Source organism: Bufo gargarizans, chromosome 3 (assembly GCF_014858855.1).
Source record: "Bufo gargarizans isolate SCDJY-AF-19 chromosome 3, ASM1485885v1, whole genome shotgun sequence".
Taxonomy (NCBI): domain Eukaryota; kingdom Metazoa; phylum Chordata; class Amphibia; order Anura; family Bufonidae; genus Bufo; species Bufo gargarizans.
In genome coordinates, this window is record NC_058082.1 from 255257778 (window position 1) to 255283539 (window position 25762).

The 25762-nt window shown below is 43.1% G+C and overlaps 1 protein-coding gene across 1 annotated transcript; it reads left to right on the forward strand.

Moving 5' to 3' along the window:
* The first annotated feature begins 676 nt into the window (after positions 1 to 676).
* Positions 677 to 23923, forward strand: LOC122931516 (SH2 domain-containing protein 1B-like). The gene is made up of 4 exons (XM_044285580.1): positions 677 to 822; positions 11230 to 11293; positions 17907 to 18081; positions 23883 to 23923. The coding sequence occupies exons 1-4, from the start codon at positions 689 to 691 to the stop codon at positions 23921 to 23923; spliced, it is 414 nt and encodes a 137-aa protein (XP_044141515.1). The 5' UTR covers positions 677 to 688.
* Positions 23924 to 25762: the final 1839 nt, after the last annotated feature.

Below are 25762 nucleotides of genomic sequence, written 5' to 3' on the forward strand. Positions count from 1 at the left end.
TCAAATGGAGTGGCCTGCACTTTCTCCAGACCTGAATCCCATTGAAAACCTATGGGATCAGCTGTCCCCATGTATAGGCTCGCAACTCTGTACCCCAGAACCTCAATGACCTGAGAGCCAGCCTTCATGAAGATTGGGATGCCATGCCTCAGCAGACAATAAGTCGACCTGTGAACAGCATGAGACATTGTTGTCAAGCTGTAATTGATGCTCAAGGCCGCATGACAAGTTTGAGACATTGACATTTTTTGGTAGGGGTAAACCCGCTACTGTTGTTGGCTTTTGTTTCAATAAACTGTTTGAGATGAGGAAAACACCACTGCATGCTTCTACTTAAATGCCCTATTTTTATGATATAATATCACTTTAGCGGGAACTTTTTACGTTTTCCATAAATTTTACCCGAAAGCCAAATATCCCCAACTTTTTGTTAGTAGCGTATATAAATCTGCTCATTTCTCACTTCTCTGTAACATGCTGCCTGCAGAATACACTGTATTTTCATGGGGACAGGTGTCTTTTCATTTATCTTCCAATGTGGTCACTCTACAGTTTAGACATTCACACCAATCATTTCCTGTGTTAGTTGATGTGCTCTAAGTGATCTGTATGTAATACACATAACTTCTGTAGCCCAAGCAGTAAGCTACAGTTTCTCTGTATTTCAAATAATTTTGACCATTATAAAATGGATCTGCCATGTTACCATGGCAACATAAGTATTAAAACTTGTGAAAATCTTCTGCTCGGAAAAGGAAAGAATGGATGCTTTTTGCTAAGGGACAGTGAATCCTATCCTGGAGCGTTGTGCCTGTGTGTCTTGTAAGTATGTTTTTTATTTGCTTGCACTGAAAGTATAATGTATAAATATGCACAGCAGCAGACAAGCACTCCAATAGTGATCCCCCAAAAATTAGGCTACTTTCACACTAGCGGCACGGACCTCTGGCAGGCTGTTCCATCGGGTGAACAGCCTGTCGGATCCGTCCTACCACTAGTGACCATATGCCCCCAGACTGCCGCTCCGTCCCCATTGACTATAATGGGGGTGGGGGCAGAGTTACGGCAGGGGCAGAGTTACAGTGGAGGCGCGGCGAGAGGCTGCCGGAATAAAACTACGACATGTCCAACATTTATTCCGGCAGCCTCTCGCCGTGCGCTGCCGTGCCTCCGCCGGAACTCTGCACCGCCCCCATTATAGTCAATAGGGACGGAGTGGCAGTCCGGGGGCACACGGTCACTAGCGGGAGGACGAATCGCACAGGCTGTTCACCCGACAGAACAGCCTGCCGGAGGTCCGTGCCACTAATGTTAAAGTAGCCCTAGCCAGATCATTGATATGTTCATAAAGCTACTCATACACCTAAGGGTGCTGCCACATGTTCAGTTTTTTTAATGCAGTATTTGAAGCCAAAACCAGGAGCAGGTTAGCAAAAAGGGAGTAGCATTTAGTTTTAATACTTTCTCTCCTTTTTATGATTCACTTCTGATTTTGCCTTCAAAAACTGCATCAAAAATCCATGTGGCAGCACCCTCATTCTAGGCCTTGAAGTCAAGTAATCAGTCATATCATTGACTGACAGCACCCTCAGACAAAATAACAAGCTTTTGAATTAGTGCTTCCCATCTGCCCCTAACATTTACTGATCCTTTGAGTGGCTGTGTTTTCATAAGAAAGTGTGCTGCCTTGCACTTATTTTTTTTATAAACTTTGAAAGTTTGGTTAAACACTCTTAAAGGGTTAAACAAACTATATTTCATTTTAATACATTTATTTTTTATTACTTTTTTTATTACATTGCCCCAGGGACTTGAGCCAGCTCACAATCCTGTGTAAATATATAAAGCACCATATAAATGACTATTACTTTGACCCTGTTGGCCCGCTAAGCCCCACAATCAGCTTAGTAGCACAGCCTGGGCACTTCTGCTGCTGCTCTACAGTTGAACTGAGCTGCACAGTAGTAAGTCTGCCCCTTTTGTTGTTGTTTTTTTACATCCAACTGCTTGTGGCAAGCAGGGGGTCCTCTGATTTCCAGGGTCCCAAGCTTTTGCTTGATTTGATTGATTGTAAAGTCTGCCACCGCTTATAAGGGTGAAATCTACTATTGTAAGTAGGGTTGAGCGAATCGAAGTATCCAAAGTGGACTTTGATTTGAATTTCAGGGAAAATTCTATTTCCCGCAAAGCCAAATTTCCTTTTGCTTCGTTGTAAAGAATCAATTTTCCTTGAAATGGAGGTAAAAAAAAATCTAACTCACCTCATCCATTTGAACGTGAAGAGGCCACCATGGTCATCTTGATTCCACGCGAAATCTCATGCGTAGGGATGTATGACGTCACAACACTGTGCAAGATTTCACGTGGGATTTTCGATCAAGATGGTCAAACTACACGTAGCCCATAGCAACCAGCATACACAGGAAGCACCTGCAGCCATTAAGCCAGAGCAACTAAAGAGAGTACATACGGCAATCCGTGTCACAGTCAACTGCACTGTGACAATTACATTTACAATATCGATCCAGAAAGTGTTTTTTTTTCTATATTATTTCATTATTTGATGCAATTTGGATTTTAGAAATTTCTAAATTCAGATAATTTCTGCACTATTGTGTAAAATAAAACTATTGAAGTGCACAAATATGCAGGAAAAATGGATCTTTCACACAATAAACCAAAAGTGTCCCTCTTTGACCGTCCAAATAGTTGGGAGGTATTAGTAGGTATCTAGTTAGTGGCCTGCACTGGTATTCACAGACGTACTTACTCAGTACTATATATCTTGTAATGAATATAACCATTAAAGGGGTTGTCTCATCATGTACAATGCGGGCATATGGCAAGGATATGCCCCCATTGTATTATAGGTGCAGGTCCCACCACTGGGACCCACACCTATATCGAGAACGGAGCCCTGAACGTGAAGGAGGGCCCACTGAACATGCGCAGCCGCCCTCCACTCATTTTCTATGGGGCCGGCAAAAATAGCCAAACCTATTTCCGTCGGCCCTATAGAAATGAATGTGATCGGGGGCCGCTCATGCGCGGTACGCTCCCATTCACTTCTATGGGGAGCCGGCTTGGTGGTGGCCGGACCAGAATCCTCCAGCCACCACCTTGCCGGGCTCCGTTCTCAATATAGGTGCAAGTCCCAACGGTGGGTCCCACACCTATAAGACAATGGAGGCATATCCTAGCAATACGCCCCCATTGTCCACGATGAGACAACCCCTTTAATGTTGCGCTCTTTGGAGCTCCTCACCCACTCTGGACCTTAACGTCTATGTTTTTTTTGCAAACATTTTAAAATAAAAATGGATTAATTGCAAGAATAATAAAAAGGAGAAACAGTACAGCACCACATAGTTGAGATCAGTGTGAGAGACAGAGATTCCCAAAAGAACCCTGGAAAGTCGTTCACCTTGTGTTGTGCAAACGCAGGCATAAGGCGTATTGCACACGACCGTATGGCTTTTTCAGCATTTTGCGGTCCGCAAAATATACGGATGACATCCGTGTGCATTCAGTTTTTTACAGAACATCTGGCCCCTAATAGAACAGTACTATCCTTGTCCGTGACGCGGACAATAAGGGTCCATTCACAGATCCGCAAAATGGGTCTGCATCCGTTCTGCAATTTTGTGCAGGTACCCTAGTTTCTCTGGTCTGCAGATGTCTTGGCTACATTTTTTGTGGTGTAACTTTTAGTGCTGATGTGTTGTTAATTACGGTAACAGGAACACAGCCACAAATATTCTGCAAATACAAAGTTTAGTGATCACAAAGTCACCTGCACATTGAGAGTACATTTTACAGGACCGGACATCTCCAGGTTCTTTGGTATCATCTGTCACTCATCACCATCCTGCCCCAGTACTGACATCTCTCCTGTTTTTTTCACACTTAACTGCAGTTCTCTACCTTGCCCTAGCCTCATGATATGCCCTCTCCACCATCACCCTCCTCCTAGTCTTGTACCCAGGAATTATTCACACGTGAACATTGGCAGAAATAATCAAAGTATCTATGTCTTCTAACCTTCTGGCATGGAAAAGTCTGAATTATTTTTCATGTGATACCCCTTTTGCACCAAAAATTTAGACTTTTTTGTTTATTAGTGCTGCATTCGCAACTTTTCTAAAAGTGGGTAGGGCATGAGCAGTAGGGAGCATGGCCTGTGTACCTCTAGAGGTTTACCATTATTTACACCATAAAACATAAATTATACCTGAAATCTACACTAGCTGGCATAGACATCCTGAGATAAATAAACATTTTAATAAATTTGGCACTTCTTACATCAGAAGAACATCTGATTGCGTCATACTACATGCCTGTCTTAATAATTCAACTCCATAGTCTCCCAGTCATGCCTCCATAGTCCCTCTTTTGTGGGTCTCCTCGGTGTCCAGCCTCTGGAGATAACTTCCCTGGCTCAGCCATGTACAGAGTCCTTCAAACACCATTATTATGCTTTTATAATATACAGTCATGTGAAAAAATTAGGACACCCTTTGAAAGCATGTGGTTTTTTGTAACATTTTTAATAAAAGGTTATTTCATCTCCGTTTCAACAATACAGAGAGATTAAAGTAATCCAACTAAACAAAGAAAACTGAAGAAAAGTCTTTTCAAGATCTTCTGTAAATGTCATTCTACAAAAATGCCTATTCTAACTGAGGAAAAAGATAGGACACCCTTGCCCCTAATAGCGAGTGTTACCTCCTTTGGCTGAAATAACTGCAGTGAGACGGTTCTTGTAGCCATCTACCAGTCTTCGACATCGGTCTGAGGAAATTTTACCCCACTCCTCAATGCAGAACTTTTTCAGCTGTGAGATGTTTGAGGGGTTTCTTGCACGTACAGCCCTTTTCAAGTCACCCCACAGCATCTCAATGGGATTCTAATCTGGACTTTGACTTGGCCATTCCAGGACTCTCCATTTCTTCTTTTTCAGCCAATCTTTGGTTGATTTACTAGTATGTTTTGGGTCATTGTCATGTTGCATGGTCCAGTTCCGCTTCAGCTTTAATTTTCTAACTGATGGTCTCACATGTTCTTCAAGCACCTTCTGATACACAGTAGAATTCATCGTGGATTCTATGATGGTGAGCTGACCAGGTCCTGCTGCAGCAAAGCAGCCCCAAACCATGACACTTCCACCTCCATGCTTCACAGTTGGTATGAGGTTCTTTTCTTGGAATGCTGTGTTTGGTTTACGCCAAACATGTCCTCTGCTGTTGTGTCCAAATAATTCAATTTTGGACTCATCTGTCCAAAGAACATTATTCCAGAAGTCCTGGTCTTTGTCAACTTTATCTCTGGCAAATGTCAGTCTGGCCTCGATGTTTCTCTTGGAAAGCAAAGGTTTCCTCCTTGCACACCTCCCATGCAAGTTAAACTTGTACAGTCTCTTTCTGATTGTAGAGGCATGTACTTCTACATCAACAGTAGCCAGAGCCTGCTGTAGTTCTCGAGATGACACTTTAGGGTTTTTGGAGACCTCTTTTAGCATCTTGCGGTCTGCTCTTGGGGTGAACTTGCTGGGGCGACCAGTCCTGGGCATGTTGGCAGTTGTTTTGAAAGCCCTCCACTTGTAGACTATCTTCCGGACAGTGGAATGGCTGATTTCAAAATCTTTTGAGATCTTTTTAAATCCCTTCCCAGACTCATAGGCTGCTACAATCTTTTTTCTGAAGTCCTCTGACAGCTCTTTTGCTCTCACCATGGTGCTCACTCTCACTTCAACAGTCAGGAGCACACCAAACTAAATGTCTGAGGTTTAAATAGGGCAAGCCTCATTCAACATGCAGAGTAACGATCTACTAATTATGTGCACCTGGTGTGATATACCTGTGTGAGATCTGAGCCAATTTAAGAGGGAATACATGTGAGGGTGTCCTATCTTTTTCCTCAGTTAGAATAGGCATTTTTGTAGAATGACATTTACAGAAGATCTTGAAAAGACTTTTCTTCAGTTTTCTTTGTTTAGTTGGATTACTTTAATCTCTCTGTATTGTTGAAACGGAGATGAAATAACCTTTTATTAAAAATGTTACAAAAAACCACATGCTTTCAAAGGGTGTCCTAATTTTTTCACATGACTGTATATTACCTAGGGGCCACTGTACAGTGCAGTACATTAGTTTAGTATATTGTGAGAGGCCTTCAGCTATTCTGCACTAGCATTGCGATCAATTACATTAGAAAGCATAGATGCTACTAGTAATGAGTAGCTAAGAACTGCTTACATTATGCTCACCTAATGCACTGTACTAGAGATGAGCAAATCGATTCCAAACAAATCTGATTTGTTACAAATGTCCCAAAAAAATCATCTGCCAAATGAATCCAAAGTTTCTTCATTCATTTGGGACTAATTGCGTAAAATGTCGCCCTGTGCCATTTTACTCTGACAAATGGTGGGGGAATAAAGAGAATGAAGGATCACATGACAGTGAGAGGAAGTGGGGGGGGGGGGGAGGCTTGCCTTGATTGGCTCAGAGGCTGATAGCCTGATCAGCCAATCAGGAGGCAGTATGTAGGCATGTCCTTCTGCTCAGAAGGAAAAAAAACACCATTCTGTTCCCAGTTAGTGAAAGGATGTATTGTGGCAGTGTCTGCCAAAAAAAAATTGCAGCCAGTTGCTAGGTACACTATAGGGGCACCATAGGGAGAAAATATGGATATATAATTGGGTAGATATTAGAGTTTTATAATGGAAAGCTTAGCATAGAGAATGAATGAGGGATTGGTCTCTGTCCAGGTTGTTTCATACAACTTGCTGGCAACTAGTTCTTCATTACAATATCCTGCAAGAAACTCTGCATGAAATGTGTCTGAATTTTTCTGTATGAACAGCCAGCCAGGTTTTTTTATTTGCAAATAAAGGCTTCTACAGTTAGGCACCAGCCTATTGCCAGCCCCCAACAGTGTACATTCTGCTGCAAACATTGAGGAATTGCCCCATTTTATTTTTCTAAAAAACAGTTTCTATTTACCGTTTGTAATTAAGCATTTTAAGGAAATACACAGTGTTACTGAACATGTTGTATATTCAGGGCCGGTGCAAGGATTTTTGCCGCCCTAGGCAAGATAAAAATTGACGCCCCCCCCCCCATCAGATCCGGAATTTTGGACCGCAATTCCGTTCCTGAAAAAAATAGTACATGTCCTATTCTTGTCCCCAATAGCGGACAAGAATAGGCATATTCTCTTAGTGCCGGCAATGTGCGGTCCGCAATGTGCGGTCCGCAAAATGCGGAACGCACATTGCCGCTGTCCGTGTTTTGTGGATCTGCAAAACCCACACGGATGTGTGAATGGACCCTAAATGTGAGGTAAATTAGTTTCCAATGTAGTATTAATAATTAAACAATTAAATAATAAACATATTGCATTGTCTACTTACCACCAGGACAAAAATATGATCTGGTCTCTGGCTGCAGTCTGGCTCTGGGGACTTCCTTGTCACTCTCTCCCCATTCCCTTGTCACTCTACCTCCCCCCCCCCCCTCCCTTGTCACTCTCCCCCCCCCCCCCCTCCCTTGTCACTCTCTTCTCCCCCTTCCCTTGTCACTCTCTTCTCCCTCCCTCCCTTGTCACTCTCTTCTCCCTCCCTCCCTTGTCACTCTCATTCTACCCCCCCCCCCTCCCTTGTCACTCTCATTCTACCCCCCCTCCCTTGTCACTCTCATTCTACCCCCCCCTCCCTTGTCACTCTCTTCCCCCCCCTTGTCACTCTCATTCTCCCCCCCTTCCTTGTCACTCTCTTCTCCCCCCTCCCTTGTCACTCTCTTCTCCCCCCTCCCTTGTCACTCTCTTCTCCCCCCTCCCTTGTCACTCTCTTCTCCCCCCCCCTCCCTTGTCACTCTCTTCTCTCCCCCCTCCCTTGTCACTCTCTTCTCCCCCCCTCCCTTGTCACTCTCTTCTCCCCCCCTCCCTTGTCACTCTCATTCTACTCCCCCCCTTGTCACTCTCATTCTACTCCCCCCCTTGTCACTCTCATTCTACTCCCCCCTCCCTTGTCACTCTCATTCTACTCCCCCCTCCCTTGTAACTCTCATTCTACTCCCCCCCCCCCCCCCCGTCACTCTCATTTCCTCCCCCTTGTCACCTCTAATGGAGCGTGGCCAAGCTCTGTTAGGTCCGGGGTACAGGAGCTTTTGTTTCCTGTACCCGGCCGGACTGCCAGGAAGTGCTCACTTAGTGTGCACTTCCTTTCAGTCCGGCCGGGTACAGGAAACAAATGCTCCTGTACCCCGGACCGAACAGAGCTTGGCCACGCTACATTAACAACACAGCAGTCAGCAGGCGCAGGCAGGCTGCGCAGCACTGAGCCGGCCGCTCAGGAGGCGCAGCATGAGGGGCGCCGCCAGCCGGCCGCCCGAACCTACATAACCAATTTTTTTTTTTTTTACCTCAACGGGCGCCCCCTGCTAAATGGCGCCCTAGGCGACTGCCTAAGTCGCCTTACTGGTGGCGCCGGCCCTGTGTATATTACAGCAAGATACTGTTCAGTGTTATAGCAAAAGCATTTTACTACAATAATGCCATTATAATACCCGTGTTATTGAACGCGTTGTATATTACTGCAAGATACTGGTAAGTGTTAAGTAAAAGCATTTTACTGCAATAATGCCAATATTATACCCATGTTATTGAATGCGTTGTATATTACTGAAATAATCTATTCAGTGTTATAGCAAAAGCATTTTACTGTAGTAATGCCATTATTATACCCAGATAATTGAGTGTATTGCATATTACTACAAGATACTGTTAAGTGTTATAGTAAAAGTAATTTACTACAATAAAGCCATTATTATACCTGTGTTATTAAACGCATTGTATATTACACCAAGATACCGTTAAAGGGGTTGTCTCCCTTCAGCAAATGGCATTTATCATGTAGACAAAGTTAATACAAGGCAGTTAAAGGGGTTATCCCATTACTAATGTAAAAAAATTAAAATTAGATACAATATGGTACATGACAATCTTTTTCTAACAAAGCTAGAACCAGCCCTGTACCTCATATGGATCCAGAGATCTCCCCATTCATTGACTTACTGAAGGTCTGGAGTCGTGTCCATTCTGCTGGAGTTCTGTCCCTATCACAGCTAAGGAAGCAATTGACGTATGAAACTGAGCATGTGCAGCCATCTCAGTGAGCTGGAAAGAAATAAGAAAAAAATAAACAGCAGGTGGCGCTATACAGATATAGTTTATTGAATAACTCAGTGCCTATGATACATTTTAAATTACACGCAATTACAAAATAATCCAGATCCAGGTGCTGTTTTGAAAACTGTAAAATATTTTTTGTGGGTCAACCTCTTTAATAATGTATTGTGATTCTCCATATTGCCTCCTTTGCTGGCTTAATTAATTTTTCCATCGCATTATACACTTCTCGTTTCCATGGTTACCACCTGTCTGCAATCCAGCAGCCGTGTTTGCACACTATGGGAAAAAGTGCGATCCTATCTCACTCACAGTCCCGGCCACCAGAGAGGCCGGTGATTGTGTCCTATAGTGTGCAAGCACAGCCATTGCTGCTGGATTCTAAGGTGGTCATAACCATGGAAATGAGAAGGGTATAATGTGATGGAAAAATTTATGAAGCCATCAAAGGAGATGTACACTCACAATATATTAATAAGTGCCTTGTATTTACTTTCTCTACAAGATAAATGCTATTTGCTGAAGTAAGACAACCCCTTTAAAGGGGTTGTCCAAGTTATATTTATTGATGACCTATCCTCAGGATAGGTCATCAATATCAGATCGGAGGGGTCCGACACCCGGCACCCCCTCCGATCAGCTGTTTGAAGAGGAGACTCGCATGGTGTCAGCGCTGCCTCCTCTTCACTGTTTACTTTCTAGCCGTTGCATCTGCAGTGGTGAGCAGGTGTAATTACACCCAAGCCTTCCCATTCATTTCAATAGGACGGCTTGGGTGTAATTACACCTGCTCACCACTGCAGATGCAACGGCTAGAAAGTAAACAGTGAAGAGGAGGCAGCGCTGACACCGTGCGAGTCTCCTCTTCAAACAGCTGATCGGAGGGGGTGCCGGGTGTCGGACCCCTCCGATCTGATATTGATGACCTATCCTGGGGATAGGTCATCAATAAATATAACTTGGACAACCCCTTTAAGTGTTATAGCAAAAGAATGTTACTGCAGTAACACCATTATTATACCAGCTTTATTTAATATTTAATATCAACAATACTAAGGGTAGTCAGCATGTCCTTATGGTAAATAAAAGGACAAATGCTAATCTGCTGATGGGTCATCAAAATGTTAATCCCGGAGAACCCCTTTAAATAAGTAGCTATAAGTTCAATATTGTGAAACTACTACCCCCTCAGTAGAGTGCACTTGCTATACTTACACTGTCCTCATACATGCTAGCATGGTGTGTAATCTGACATGTAGCTAAACCCCCTGTCTTCTTGAGAAAACAAGACTGTTCAGCTTTAACCTTCTCTTTATTGCTAGTAGACTGACAGGATGACAGGAGAGGTGAAACTACAGAATAAAACAGTAACATTTCAGAACATAAATATTCATAGTACATGGCATGAATAAAGAATATCCGCTATACATACAGTACATAAGATAATACAATGATAATGAGCTATCAAATACAAGAAAATATAATAACTACAGTGTAATGTCACATAGATAGTGTCCTTACCAACTATGCTTCAAACAAGCTGTATAAGAAATCATGGGGCAGAAGAACCAGTTAGAGAGTGGCTTCTCACAAAGACTTAAGATGGCTACTGCTTCTAATACAAGCACAAGACTACAAAGAACCAGGAACTACCCACAATGCCCTGGGACTCCCATAATGCATAGGAAAACAGGCTAGACGAAATACACTAAACTCACCAATAGATGGTGCTGTTACCATACAATATAATGCAGATGAAGTACAACACAGGTAAATTGCAATGTCAAAACTGATAAACAAACAGAAACAACTGGATTTGCATCTGAGGACAGAACAATACAGTTTCTATTTAAAAAGGTTAATCAAGTCTCATAGTCCAGAGCACACAGCATTGATCAATTAGTTATGTTATACAGTATACATGTGTCAAGGCAGAAAATGTTAATCTCTAAGAATGGGTAGACACATAGAGAATAAGAAAAGTTTAAATATAACTCAATTCTATTATACATTTCTAATGATTCAATCTTGCATTGCTAGGTATGGAAGATTGATCTATACATACAGAATTTTTCAAAATATTGATGGGCATTACATTATTCAGGTAAGGAAATGTTATACTTTGAATGTTATGCTATCGATATTATGAGTGTTTCTACTCCTCAAAAGCCTTAGCATCATATATTATTTGTGGTCATGGCTTACCTGTGTGACGTAGGCAACTAGGGACGTGACCATCAACCTGCCTAACTAACTAGACCTAAGCGGCTTGAATTGTGCCATAACCGCTGCGTAGGAGGGATGCCTAAAGAGGGCATACCCTGTAAGATGTAACATGAAGAGGAAGGGAGGGTTGGGAGGGTACACAGCACCGACGCTGAGCCCAGAGAGGAACACCTGTCAGGTTAATGAAGGCTGCTGATGCCCCTCCCACAAATGAAGGCCAATAAATAGGCCTTTATACTTGTGGTTACGGATTACCTATGTGACGTAGGCAACTAGGGACGTGACCATCAACCTGCCTAACTAACTAGACCTAAGCGGCTTGAATTGTGCCATAACCGCTGCGTAGGAGAGACGCCTGAATAGGGCAAAACACCACAACTAAATGATTAGTAATACTTTATTACAAACAAACACTACGTGACCAACTTCTGAAATGCGAGCAACATCTCTCGATTAGGCTGAGGTATATACCTATTAAAACAGAACAAGAGCGCCAACAACCTAGTTTGCGGATAATATAGGTCGGCACTCTGTTTCTGGAGGCAGCGGAAGCAGCACCTATCCTGAAGGAATGACCCGACACAGTAGCCGGGTTGAACCCTAAATTGGTCACCAGCATACGGACATGATGCACAAACTGAGATGTGGTGAGTGGAGCCGTGGGAAACGGCAACAGAGGACTCTCTGGGTCACGGTCCGCTAAGGCTGTCAGTAACTGCTGAAAGACCTGAACCGGGCACCATGAATGGGACGTTGGAAAAGAAAGTGACCTGAGTAGGGGGTCCTGTCTGAGACGTGTGGTGACTGGTAAGGACAGTGTGTAACCGTCCTGGCTCCGGCTCAACTGGTTAAGGCTGCCAAACCTGCTATTGGTGGAAGTGCACGTGAACTCGCCCGGCCTCATGAAGCCAAAGAATGCTAAGTAGATGGCGGCTTTAAGCACTAGACTGGGGAGTACACCGAGAGGGGCTCTATCCAGCATGTCAGACAAGTCTCAAAAGATTTTGCAAGTGACAGCCTGTCTGCGTGGCTGGCCTCCCGTACTACATTTACCCAAACCCCACAATGCGGCCTTGATAACGTGAGCAGAAAATAGGGACCCCCTGCTCAGGATGACTTATGGCGGAAAAATGTTGTAGGTAGGACAGAACAGTGTTGTGAGACAGTAATTCTGGGTGACAGTAACCTATGATTCGCCAATATATAATCTATAAAGCTAGTATTCCCCTGGGGGTATTTTTCCTGAAACCTGCCGAACGTGTTCCAACCTATGTTGTGGCTGTGTTAAATGACTCCTGGCTGTGTTAAATTACAATGATCTGGATACCAGGCTGTGTGCAGTAACCAGATGGTTAGTTAGTCCAGAATTAATGCTGAGAAAGGAGGAATCAAAGCCCCTATGTCGTCCGCTTCTGGCATGACCTGTGAAAAGAGGGAGAAGTTAGCCCATGACAACGCGTTAGCCGCCACGTTCTGTGTACCTCGGACATGGGAACAACAGTAGTGAAAGTTGTACTGTAACGAGAGCTGAACTAGATATCTCGCGAAAGACATAACGTGTGGGGATTTAGATCTACCTTTCATTAAAATGTCCACTGTTGCCGAATTATCTGAAATGAACACGACTGTGGAACTGGCCCATGAGCTACCCCAAACATATGCGGCAGCCACTATGGGGTATAGTTTGAACAAGGCTGAAGTCTGTAGAAAATCCAGGATCTGTCTAACCTCTCCGGGCCATGTCCCAGCCATCCAGTGGGTGCCAAAAATGGCAGCAAAACCAGTGCCAGCGGAAGCATCAGAAAAGACCATGGGAGACGAACTAGAAGCCGGGAATGAAAAAAGAAATCCCATTCCAGTGGTTCAGAAACTGGTCCCACATGACTAGATGTGCTACTGCCTGGCCATCTAGCTTTACTGGGCTATCCTGATGTGGTGCCGCGGAAAGAAGGTCCAACAGACGGGAAATGAATAAACTACCCTGTGGAATAATGCGCATAGCAAAGTTTAACAAGCCCAATAACGACTGTAAATCCGCCTTCATCGCCACCCTCACTACAGTGAACTTGTGGATGACTTCCTTCCAGTTTGTCATCTAGCAGTTTGGCTAACATGTTCCCTGAATCTAGCACGATGGCCAGGAACGTGATGACAGTGGATGGGCCTTCGACCTTCTTGGGTGACACCGGCACACCTAGCTGAGAAAAAACTGCTAGTAAAGTTTATAGTCCCTGCGGTGTACGTCCCAGTTTATTTAATAAAAAATCATCCAGATAGTGGATGACATGTTCGCAATAGAACTTGGTTTCCAAAATCCAATGCAGGCCCTGCGCAAACTGATCAAAAAACCAAGGGCTATTTTTGGAGCCAAACGTTAGCTTTGTGGCAAAATAGTACAAACTCCTCCATTTTATGCCATTGCCAGAGCGCAGGCATGATGGGAAGGAGTTTGAAGGCATCGGATATATCTGCCTTAGACAAGTAGGCTCCAGGCCCTAACTGCATTATGACTGCTATGGCCTGATCTATTGTAAAATACTTCATGCTGACTTCCTCTGACGGAATGAGGGAATTTAGATTGGCAATGTGAGAAGCATGAGGGGCTGAGAGGTCGTAGATCAGCCTCTCCTTTTTGCTAAATTTACCTGTGACTACCTCTACCGGGCTCACCCTCCAGTGGTTGAATGCTGACACCAAAAAAGGTCCTATGAGAAACCCTTTCTCTAACTCAGCCTCTAATAACGTCCACTGAAATTGGGGCTCTCTCCGCAGACTGTATAGAACCCTACCATGAACCCTGTGACCAAGAAATTGACGAACTTCGGATCATGATGACCTTGCAGCCATAACTGTAAATAATCAGTGTTTATGACACTCATGTATGCTTTATCTGATTTTAATGTACATGTTATTTTAGGGTGAGCTCTGAAACAATTGGTGCAGACATGAAGCAAACGACACTGGCTGTAATTACAAGCTGAGAAATTAAAGTTGTTGCAAATCTGAGATTTCCCTAAATGTTTGCACCACGCCGGTACCCCTGTGAGCGTCCGACGGACCAGCTGAAGAGACTTTGAAACTCCGCTCCTAGCCAGCAGATGTACTATGACACCATTCAGCAGTGTGGAATATAGACTGACAAAGTGAGCACAATGGGGCTTTAAGCCCTAAAAAGTGTCTGCAGAAAATCTCAGTGTCTATGTTGGCCCAATTAGTGGTAAACTGAAACTGACTGAGTGCTGCTGCTGCTTTCGCAGAAAAAGAACAGTGGTAATCGTAAAACGCTGCACCGCCATACTAATGCCCCAAATCAGTAACTCTATAAAAGGTAGAGATCCAACTCCTCTCTGGACAGGCAGAGCAGATGACATCCCTGTACAAGCTGAACGCCAGAACAAATTCCGTAATCGTTAGCTTCCGATTGAGCCTATGATTGCGGCTCTTAAGAACCACCGAAACCTCACCACAGGCAATAACTTTGTTGTCGGAGAGATCTCGAGTGGCAATCAGAAAGGAAGCTAGATTAATGTCTCTACCCTCAACTATGTCCTTCTTGATATTTGCCAGAATGAAATGAGCAGGTGTGATGTTGGGCACAAGGGACACTGTACCTGAGCAACCCGCGGCAGATGTGGCGGCGACTGGTACATCTCGTGGTGGATGAGAGACAACTGCCCCCTGAGACTCCACTGTCTCCAACCTCGCCTGAATATTAGTAATAATATTGAAGACGTCAAGTTATTAATCATGAAATGCAACTGCATAAGAGAAGTCTGTACTGTGGCCACGGACACCTCTTCTTGGCGATGACTGGCTATACCCACCACAAGTAAGCGGTAGAGCTCCACCTTCCTTGCAGTGGCCTGAGAACGGGATACCCCTTTTCAACAACTCTGATGTGAGCTTGGTAATGGTCCAGCTTCGGAGCGACAGAACACTGCCACCCTCTGAAATCCCGGTGACGTTCTCATCCACGGAAAATTCCACTATGTCAGACGCATGCGACATGTTGCAACTGCTGACGATAACAGACATTTTTAACAACTCGAGTATGCGTGACTACCGAACTCCAACCAGTGCCACCAATCACCAAGAAGACTGACCAACGGAAAGCGGAGGGAATGCCCTGAGATAACATAATCCCGACTACAGCGGGCCCCCATGACCGTCAATCACTAGCTCGGTTTCAACTATGGGAGTTAGACATGCATTAACATTAAAGAACATGGTAAAGTGTAGTGACAACCCCGACTGATCCCCTGTCTACCACTGAGCGTCCTCTTAATACTATTTTTTATTTTTATTTTTTACTCCGGGCACCGGTGAGCAACCCTGTGACTGTAAGTGAACTACCAACGCCCGCAGGGAGAACGCAGCTTGAGCTACCGAGTTAATGTCCGACTGGACAAAACATGCAAACTACGAAACACGCGGTGGCAGGCGTGATGTAAACAGGTTGAAATTCGTGACACCGCAACTGAGAATAAATGAGACTTACCAGGAACCTGACGTATATTAACCTGAAGAAAAACGGCAAGTAGTGGACCCGTAACCTGATGAGACAAACCCACCCGTAACAAGAATCGTGTAAGCTAATAACATCAAACTCAAACTCCCCCGATTTATTTATTTTTTCTTTCTTCTACCTGATCAAAAGGTGCATTTGACAACCAACTGAGAATGGAGGCTGACCTAAAAAAAAAAAAAAAACACATGCTATTACAACCTTGTCTATGGGCATGCAGATATTGACAGAAGTCGTATGTGATTACAAAGATTACATGTCACATGACCAACGCTGCTAGTTGGGTAAGCTACCAGTACGTACCCCCCAGCAAACGGGGAGGGCATGGACCACAGCGGCGTACCTGGGGAAAAGTAAGGTCCAAACCGCAACAACGTGAAACGGATGGTGCAGTTACACCGTGAGATGCAGGAAACATCAGACAACTGCAAATGGCTTAAAATGGGCATCGCTAAAGCCAGCCCATTAGTGTCGGTGATGTCACCAGGCTCACTGCTAGGCGGAAGCCTCCGCCTAGCTTTCCCCATGGAGAGCCCAGTACATCACCAGATCTCCTAAAAAAAGCCTTGAAATGCTCCAATGCTCATATCAGGGGGGCTGCCTAGGTGAAAATGGGGGTATGTCTGGGTAAGCTTTTTTTCCCCCTGGCTGTGACGATCTCCCCTGCAATTGGGCAGCTTACTGGGAGAAACAGGGCCGTCTCCTCCTCCCTGTACCGATGGTATGAATTTACCTACAAGGTGGGAAAAGTGAACACACAGCAGGCGAATGGAGCAGCCCATACAGAAAATACTAAGCTTTCTTATATGCCATTGGTGTGCCCCACAGAATCCACTAGTTATATTATAATATCCGGACCCATAAAAGGTACTTTTTAATGACATTTAGCTCCCTTAGGGGGCTAGAACCTGGGATCTTTTGATCCCTTGTCCCATTCACCATAATAGTAACTATTATGGTGAATGGGGTTCTGCCATTTTGCCTGCTGAGCTGTGCCTCATGCACAGCTATGCAGGCAGATTATTATGACAAGCGCATGATTGGCCTGCCACTCCATCATGGCAGTAACAAGGGATCTCCGTTCTTGGGAACAGTATGGGTCCCAGTGGTTGAATCCCAACCGATCATTTAGTTATTGCATATCTTCTGGATAGGGAATAACTTTAATACATGGCACCAACCTTTTAAAAAATACAACTCACTTTGCAAAAAAAACAAGCCTTTGTAAGGCTGCTGACAAAAAAAGTTATGTTTTTAAAGAGGTAATGCAAAAACAAAACAAACAAAAAAAAAATTCCTGTGGGCCTTAATGCCAAAACAGCAACCTCCATGAATCCAAAAGATACTTATACTTCTGTCACCCTCATCTGGCATCGTTCCGATCCTCTTTGCACTAGCTAAAGTATTAATTTCCTGGCCTTGTAAGTATGCTGGGTATTTTTATGGTTAGCCATAAATAATCTAAGTTTAAAGGGTTATTCCCATCACACATAGAATACTCCATCACTTTGTAGTCAGTGACAGACTGACTTCTAGGAACTCTACTAACCTAATGGTCAGTTCACACAACTGTTTTCTGCAGTGGTTTAGCACTACACCCCATTCAAAGTTTTCCTTACAGCCAACTGTACAGGGAACAGCAGCACTGCCCCATTAACTTGAACTAAGGCAACTAACAATAAATTGATTACATATCCTAGTAATATACCACCACTGTGCATGATAAATATAACCATTCAAAGAGCATTCAATAAAAAATAGGATTTTTAGACTATTTTGTATTCTAAAAACAATAAATTCAGTGGTCTTAAATGGGTTCTTCAGGAGATTCGTGGCCAATCCTTAGGATTATTGCCACAAACTCTGCATACTGAATTTTAATCATTTCATTACAATAAGAAATATTATATATATATTGTGGATTTTACTATGATTTAAGTAACACTATATTATTTTGCATTTTCAGGCAGCTGAAGGAGTTAAAGAAATATTATTCACAAATCTCAGGGAACTCATATCTACTTATGGAAAACCCAATCAGGGATTGGTGCATAATCTGATATATCCTGTCAACAAAGAGCAGATACACCCCCAATCAAAAGGTTCCATGGAACGTGTCATACTGGATGAGACCTATGAAGGTAACTGAATAGCAGTAATACCTGTATGTTTTAAAGCGTGTTGATCTTTTGCATTTATTCTTCAAATGTAAAATCATTTTTAGTGGGTAAAATGGAAAGAGACATAGGTCTTTAGAACATTGACTATAACAAGTGAAGGTCAGAATATTTAAAGGGGTTGTCTCATTTCAGCAAATAGCATTTATTATGTAGAGGAAATTCATTAACATTATACACTGCTAATTTCCAGACCATTCTGCAATCCATCAGTGGTGGTCAGCATCGACCTCTCTGGTTCCTCGCATAGGCTGGTGCTTTTTCCTATAATGTGCAATCACGGCCACTGCTGCTGGATTGCAGGGTGGTCATAACCATGGAAATAAGCAGTGTATAATGTCATAGAAAAATAAATCCAGCCAGCAAAGGAGGCAATATGGACAATCACAATACATTAGTAAGTGACTTGTATTATTTTTTTTCTATATAATAAGTTTGGTGAAGTGAGACAACCCCTTTAAAGGGGTTCTGCGGCAATTAAGAAAATGAAAATACTTAAATATTACTTTATAATAAATATATTCCCAAATACCTTTCATTAGTTAGAGTGGCTAGTTTTGTCTACCAGACACTTCTGCCTATGCGGCTACTAACCACTCTTGTTCCCGACACTAAAACTTAACTTTTACTTCTTTATTAAAACAAGTGAAAAAGGTAAACACATGTGAGCTAACTGAAAGATTAAAACTAGCTATACCTCACAAAGTGCTCTTCAAGACCGGTGAAGTACAGCAATTAAAACCTAAATTCTGCCAGAATTTAGGTTTTAATTGCTGTACTTCACCGGTGCTAGACTGAACTCTGTGCGCTTAGTGTCAAACTTTGGCTTTGCTCCACAATTCACGCCTCAATCGTGGGGGGCTATTAGTAACGAGGCACAGTGCAATACCTCAGCTAATATAGCAAGGATCTGGGAAAGTCAGTGCGGGTCAGTGCACCCCCGCCTGCGCTCCTATGTTGTATACCAGTCTTGAAGAGCACTTTATGGGGTATAGCTAGTTTTAATCTTTCAGTTAGCTCACATGTGTTTACCTTTTTTCACTTGTTTTAATAAAGAAGTAAAAGTTAAGTTTTAGTGTCTGGGACAAGAGTGGTTAGTAGCCATATAGGCAGAAGTGTTTGATACTTTATAAACCCTTCCTAGACAGGGTCCTCTCTAGATTTTGTGTTAGTTTTGTCTACGGAGCAATTACTAGAAGAAATAAAATGGTCGCCGTCCTACCAATACACACAAAACCTGTCCTAATCACACAGGAGGACAAGTTACTTCACAACACTGAGCTGAAGAACTGCCTCATCCTCATATCTGCTCTGTGGGAATGGAAATGATGAGGAGACATGAAGTACAGAGAGGAGGTTGGGGGTAATGAGCAGCAGCATATCACCACAGTCTGTCCTGTCCGTCCTCTCTGTACTTCATGTCTCCTCTGAACTAAACTCCCCAGAGATTCAGCTAAAGTTCATCAGCTGTATTCAGGATCATAATCCCTGACCAGTAGGAGAGGAGGATGAGGCAGCTCTTTACCTCAGTGTTGTGAAGTAACTTGTCCTCCTGTGTGATTAGGACAGGTTTTGTGTGAACTAATAGGACAGCGGCCATTTTGCTTTCCCCCGACAAAATGAGCCATAATATATAATGAAAGATTTTTGGAAATATATTTATTATAAAGTAATATTTAAGTATTTTCATTTTCTTAATTCCCAGAGAACCCCTTTAAAGACCATCTGTCACCATGATCAACCCTATTAAACTGTGCATATGGCCTAGTAGGATTGACAACTAAAACAAGCCTTTATTTCTGGAATCAGTAATATTTTTTGTGCTATGCAAATGAGGTGCTCAGAGCACAGAGGAGCTTGCCTAGCCCCACAGAGCACTGCTTCACCTCCACCTCTCCTTATTACCACCCCCTCTCCCAATGACACTTACAGGGCCAAGCTTTCTCACTGCTCTGAAATTTGGCCCTGAAATCTCACGCATGCATTGGTGCAGTGAAGACCTCATGCAGTAGTCCCCAGTAGTTGCAAATCTGACATGTGTCACTTTATGTGGTGATAACTTTAAAACGCTTTTACTTATCCAAGCTATTCTGAGATTGCTTTCTCGTCACATATTATACTTCATGACAGTGGTAAATTTGAGTCAAAATATTTAATTTTTATTTATAAAAAATACCAAATTTACCAAAAATGTTCAAAATTTCAATATCTCTACTTTTAAGGCTGCTTTCACACTAGCGTTCGGGTGTCCGCTCGTGAGCTCCGTTTGAAGGGGCTCACGAGCGGACCCGAACGCAGCCGTCCAGCCCTGATGCAGTCTGAATGGAGCGGATCCGCTCAGACTGCATCAGTCTGGCGGCGTTCAGCCTCCGCTCCGCTCACCTCCGCACGGACAGGCGGACAGCTGAACGCTGCTTGCAGCGTTCGGGTGTCCGCCTGGCCGTGCGGAGGAGTGCGGATCCGTCCAGACTTACAATGTAAGTCAATGGGGACGGATCCGTTTGAAGATGCCACAATATGGCTCAATCTTCAAGCGGATCCGTCCCCCATTGACTTTACATTGAAAGTCTGGACGGATCCGTCCGAGGCTATTTTCACACTTAGCTTTTTTCGCCATTTTAATGCAGACGGATCCGTTCTGAACGGAGCCTCCGTCTGCATTAATATGATCGGATCCGTTCAGAACGGATCCGATCGAACGCTAGTGTGAAAGTAGCCTTAAACAGATAGTGACACCTCCTAAAATAGTTATTACTTTACATTTCCCATATGTCTCCTTCATGTTTGGATGATTTGGTAAATTACATTTTCCTTTTTGGGACATTAGAAGGGTTAGAAGTTTAGAAGCAAATCTTAATTCTTTTTAGAAAATTTCCAAAACCCAATTTTTAAGGACCAGTTCAGGTCTGAAGTCACTTTGTGGGTCTTACATAATAGAAACCACACATAAATGTCTCCATTTTAGAAACTACACCCCTCAAGGTATTCAAAACTGACTTTACAAACTTTGTTAATCCTTTAGGTGTTCCACAAGAATTAAAGGAAAATGGAGATGACATTTCAGAATTTAACCTCCCTTTTAATCAATTTTTCCAGTAACAAAGCAAGGGTTAACAGCTAAACAAAACTCAATATTTATTGCCCTGATTATGTAGTTTACAGAAACACTCCATATGTGGTCATAAACTGCTGTACGGGCACACGGCAAGGCGCAGAAAGAAAAGAACGCCATATGGTATTTGGAGGGCAGATTTCACCGGGATAATTTTAAGTTGCCAGGTCACATTTGAAAACCCCCTGATGCACGCCCTAGAGTAGAAACTTCAAAAAAGGGACCCCATTTTGGAAACTACGGGATAAGGTGGCAGTTTTTTTAGTACTATTTTAGGGTACATATAATTTTTGGTTGCTCTATATTACAATTTTTTGTGAGGTTCGGTAACAAAAAATAGCTGTTTTGGCACAGTTTTTATTTTTTGTATTCTACAGTGTTCATCTGACAGGTTAGATCATGTGCTATTTTTATAGAGCAGGTTGTTATGGACGCGACAATACCAAATATGGTTGTTTGTTTCAGTTTTACATAATACAGCATTTCTGAAAAAAAAATTCTTTTTTAGTGTCTCCATATTCTGAAAGCCATAGTTTTTTTTTTCATTTTTTTAGGCGACTGTCTTATGTAAGGGCTCATTTTTTCCGATATGAGATGATGGTTTAATGGGTACTATTTTAGGGTGCATATGACTTTTTGATTGCTTAGTATTACACATTTTGTGATGTAAGGTGACATAAAATGGCTTTTTTTACGGTGTTCACCTGGGGGTTTAGGTCATGTGATATTTTAATAGACCTGGTTGTTATGGACATGGCGATACCTAATATGTCTACTTTTTTCTTTTTTTTTTTAAATCACTTTTAACACAATCAAAGCATTTTTGAAACTAAAAAAAATAATGTTTTAGTGTTTCCATATTCTGAGAGACATATTTTTGGTACTCATTTGTAGGTACTCATTTTTTGCGGGATGAGGTGACGGTTTGATTGCTACTATCTTGGGGGCATACATCTTTTGATCGCTTGGTGTTGCACTTTTTGTGATGTAAGGTGACAAAAAAATGATTGTTTTAGCACAGTTTTTATTTAATTCTTTTCTGCGGCGTTCAGGTGAGGGGTGGATGCAGCAATACCCAATATGTCTGGTTTTCTTTATTTATTTTTTATTATAAAGAACACTTTTTTTTACTTTTTATTTTTGTCCCACTCTGGGACTTCAACTTCTGGGGTCTGATCCCCTCTGCAATGTACATTGCATGTCAGCTTGTATTCTGATAGCCTGCCTGTGAGGCCCAGCCTAAGGGCTGGATCTCACAGGCTTCCGTAGAAGGCAAACCCTGATGCCTATGGAAGGCGTCAGGCTTGCCTTCTCTGCAATCGGGTCCCTGCCACTGCAGTGCGGGGACCCGATGGAGATGCAGAGGTCACCTGTACCCTCCGCAAACCCTCTGCATGCATACAAGGGGTTAATACGCAAGGATCGGTGTCTTCACCGATGCTGGCGTATGCAGCAGGGGCCTGGCTGTCAGTGACTGCCGGGCACATGCCGGTTATCGGGTGAGAACAGCCCGATCAGCCCGCCGTACATGTACGGCGCTAGTCTTAAAGTGACGTACACCAGCGTCGTACATGTACAGCAGGGGTCCTTAAGGGGTTAAAGGGTTTTTTTTCACTTCAGCAAGTGGCATTTATCATGTAGAGAAAGTTAATACAAAGCACTTACTAATGTATTGTTATTGTAAATATTGCTTCCTTTGCTGGCTTGATTCATTTTTACATTTCATAATGTACTGCTGGAGTTGCACTGTGCATGCGCCGTCCATACCTCGAAATCCCGCCGGGGCTATAGTGAGGCCAAAGAAGGGGCGGGTCGGCGAATGAGCAGTGCAACTCCCTGTTCCGCTACCCATAATGGGCACAGCAGTGCGCAGGTGCGGGCCAGTGTGAAGCGGTGCAGGCGCAAGATTTGTGAGGGAGAGGAGGAGGTTATAACAGGAAATGAGGGCGGGCCAGAGAGGTGAAAGAGGTGTGGTTTTCTGGGCACTTCGCCGAGGGGCCTGGGCACTTGCTGCAGTAACTCCGCCTCTGGGCACTTGCCGGACCTCATTAGCATACGTTTTAAAAGTCTTTTTTGGAAGATCTCGGCGTGGGAGAGCACAAATAAAGGTAACATTGGAATGAGGGCAAAGGAGTCTATAACCTGATCTGAGCGGTCTAAAACGCTCAGATTAGGTGACAAACTCCCTTTAAATTCAAGATTTTACCAAAAGAGCTGGGTCAATGGGTTAAAGGGGTTGTGCCACGAAAAATATTGTACATTTTTCAAACCAGAAACTGGATCTGAAAACTTTTGCATGTACTGTAATAAAAAATGTAGTATAGCCACAGAGCTATATAATTGGAAGTTTGCATGTGCATTTGACACGGAATCCGCACCAAGAATGAACACGCCACTACTTTTTTCCACATCATTGTTTTTAAAACTGCAAGTGGAAAAAAACAGCACTGTGTTAATAAACAAGCAGTACTAGGTGAAAGAAGCTCCAGTACTAAATAAGAAAAACCAACCAAACAGGGAGAAGTCTGTAAAGCAAAGGGTGGAAATAGGACTTGATACCCATTGTTAGATCTATAAAGTCATAGGAACCAATGTTCTCGCAGTTCTATATATTAATTATATATCTTTTAATCATTATATTTATTTCTTACAGAGATTGATGACAGAGTGTACGTGGATGTCCTACCTTCTTGAATTGCTACCAGAGGGATGAGCTCTTTAAAAGGCATTTTAAGTAATTAAAAGTAAGCATAAAAAAAACTTATATGCCAACCTTATAAACTACTCTGAGGTCTCCTGCCACTGGAATTCTGCATCACTACCACCCGTTGTGTTCTCTTCACTCATGGGGATATGTCGTCCATAGTGCACATTCTAACTAAACCATCATCATCTATGTATAGCATAAAGAACAATACGTGAAAGGCTGTTTGATTCGCAGCAATGTGTATCGTTACCTACGGTAATTTTTATATATGTATACACAAGTCATTCAGAACTGACTATGTTGACTCTTTGTATTCTTGACATTATATAAAAATGCTTCCAGTTAGGCCTCATGCCCACGACAGTTTTTCGGGTCCGCATCCGAGCCGCAGTTTTTGCGGCTCGGGTGCGGACCCAGTCACTTCAATGGGGCCGCAAAAGATGCGGACAGCACTCCGTGTGCTGTCCGCATCAGTTGCTCCGTTCCGAGGTCCCGCAAGAAAAATATAGCATAGGCATTTCTACAATGGGCTGCCCGTTCGGCAAATTGCGGAAAGCACACGGGCGGCTTCCGTTTTTTTGCGGACCGCAAAAAACAGAAACAGTCGTGTGCATGAGGCCTTAAACACAGTGTTAAATCTTGCTAGAATTAACATGTGCAATGACAACTAGAGATGAGCGAATTTCATATTCTGAAATTCGTTCACGCTTCGTTTGGTGGTAAAAGCAGAATTGCATTATGGATTCCGTTACCACGGACCATGACGCAATTCTATGACGGAATGTATAACGGAATGGCTTTAGAGGCATTCCATTATTCATTCCGTCACAATAGAAGTCTATGGGCTGCAAAATGGATCCGTCCCGTTTCCATTATGCAGGGAAGTCCTCTCCTGCATAGCGGAAACGCAACGGATCCTTTATGCAGGCACTCCGTTATTCATTCCGTCATAAAATTGCATTATGGTCCGTGGTAACGGAATCCTTAACGGAATTCTGCTTTTACCACCAAACAAAGCGTGAACGAATTTCATAACATGAAATTCGCTCCTCTCTAATGACAACCATCAACCAAATTACAAGAGTGACACTTCAATAAACTGAAATATCACCCGTGATGCTAGGGAGGTTCATTCCCGTCACCGCCTGTTATTGGATGACCCTCCCTATCCTTGACGCCGGATGTTTTCATCCGCGCAACAGGGAGATGAATGAGGGGTTATATGGGGGGCCGTGAGGGGCATATGGGGGAGCAAGTTGAATAACCCCTTCCTAATAACCCCTTAATGACCAGGCCATTTTGCACCTTGGTGACCAGCCTTTTTTTTTGAAAATCTGACCTGTAACACTATAAGTGGTAATAACTTTGTAACGCTTTTATTTATCCAAGCCATTCTGAGATTGTTTTCTCGTGACACATTGTACTTCATGATAGTCATAAATTTGAGTCAATATATTTCAATATATTTCAACTTTATTTATGAAAAAAATCCCAAATTTACCCAAAAATTAGAAAAATTTGCAGTTTTCCAAATTTCATTATGTCCACTTTATGTTGGCATCATTTTGTAAGTGTCATTTGATTTTTTTAGGACGATAGATGGCTTAGAAGTTTAGAAGCAATTCTTAAAGGTTTTAAGAAAATTTCCAAGACCCACTTCAGGTCTGAAGTCACTTTGTGGGCAGAGGCGGACTGAGAACCCTCAGGGCCCCCGGGCAAAATAAATCAAGGGCCCCCTTCCAGGCCCCACCCATGTTCCACCTTCAGCCACGCCCATGTCCCACCTCCAGCCACACCCATGTCCCACCTCCAGCCACGCACTACAC

Coding starts and splice junctions, on each gene's coding strand:
- LOC122931516 (XM_044285580.1), top strand. CDS start 689: ATGGATCTGCCATGTTACCATGGCAACATAAGTATTAAAACTTGTGAA. Junction 11,294..17,906: donor ATGGGCATTACATTATTCAG/GTAAGGAAATGT, acceptor TTGCATTTTCAG/GCAGCTGAAGGAGTTAAAGA. Junction 18,082..23,882: donor ACTGGATGAGACCTATGAAG/GTAACTGAATAG, acceptor TATTTCTTACAG/AGATTGATGACAGAGTGTAC.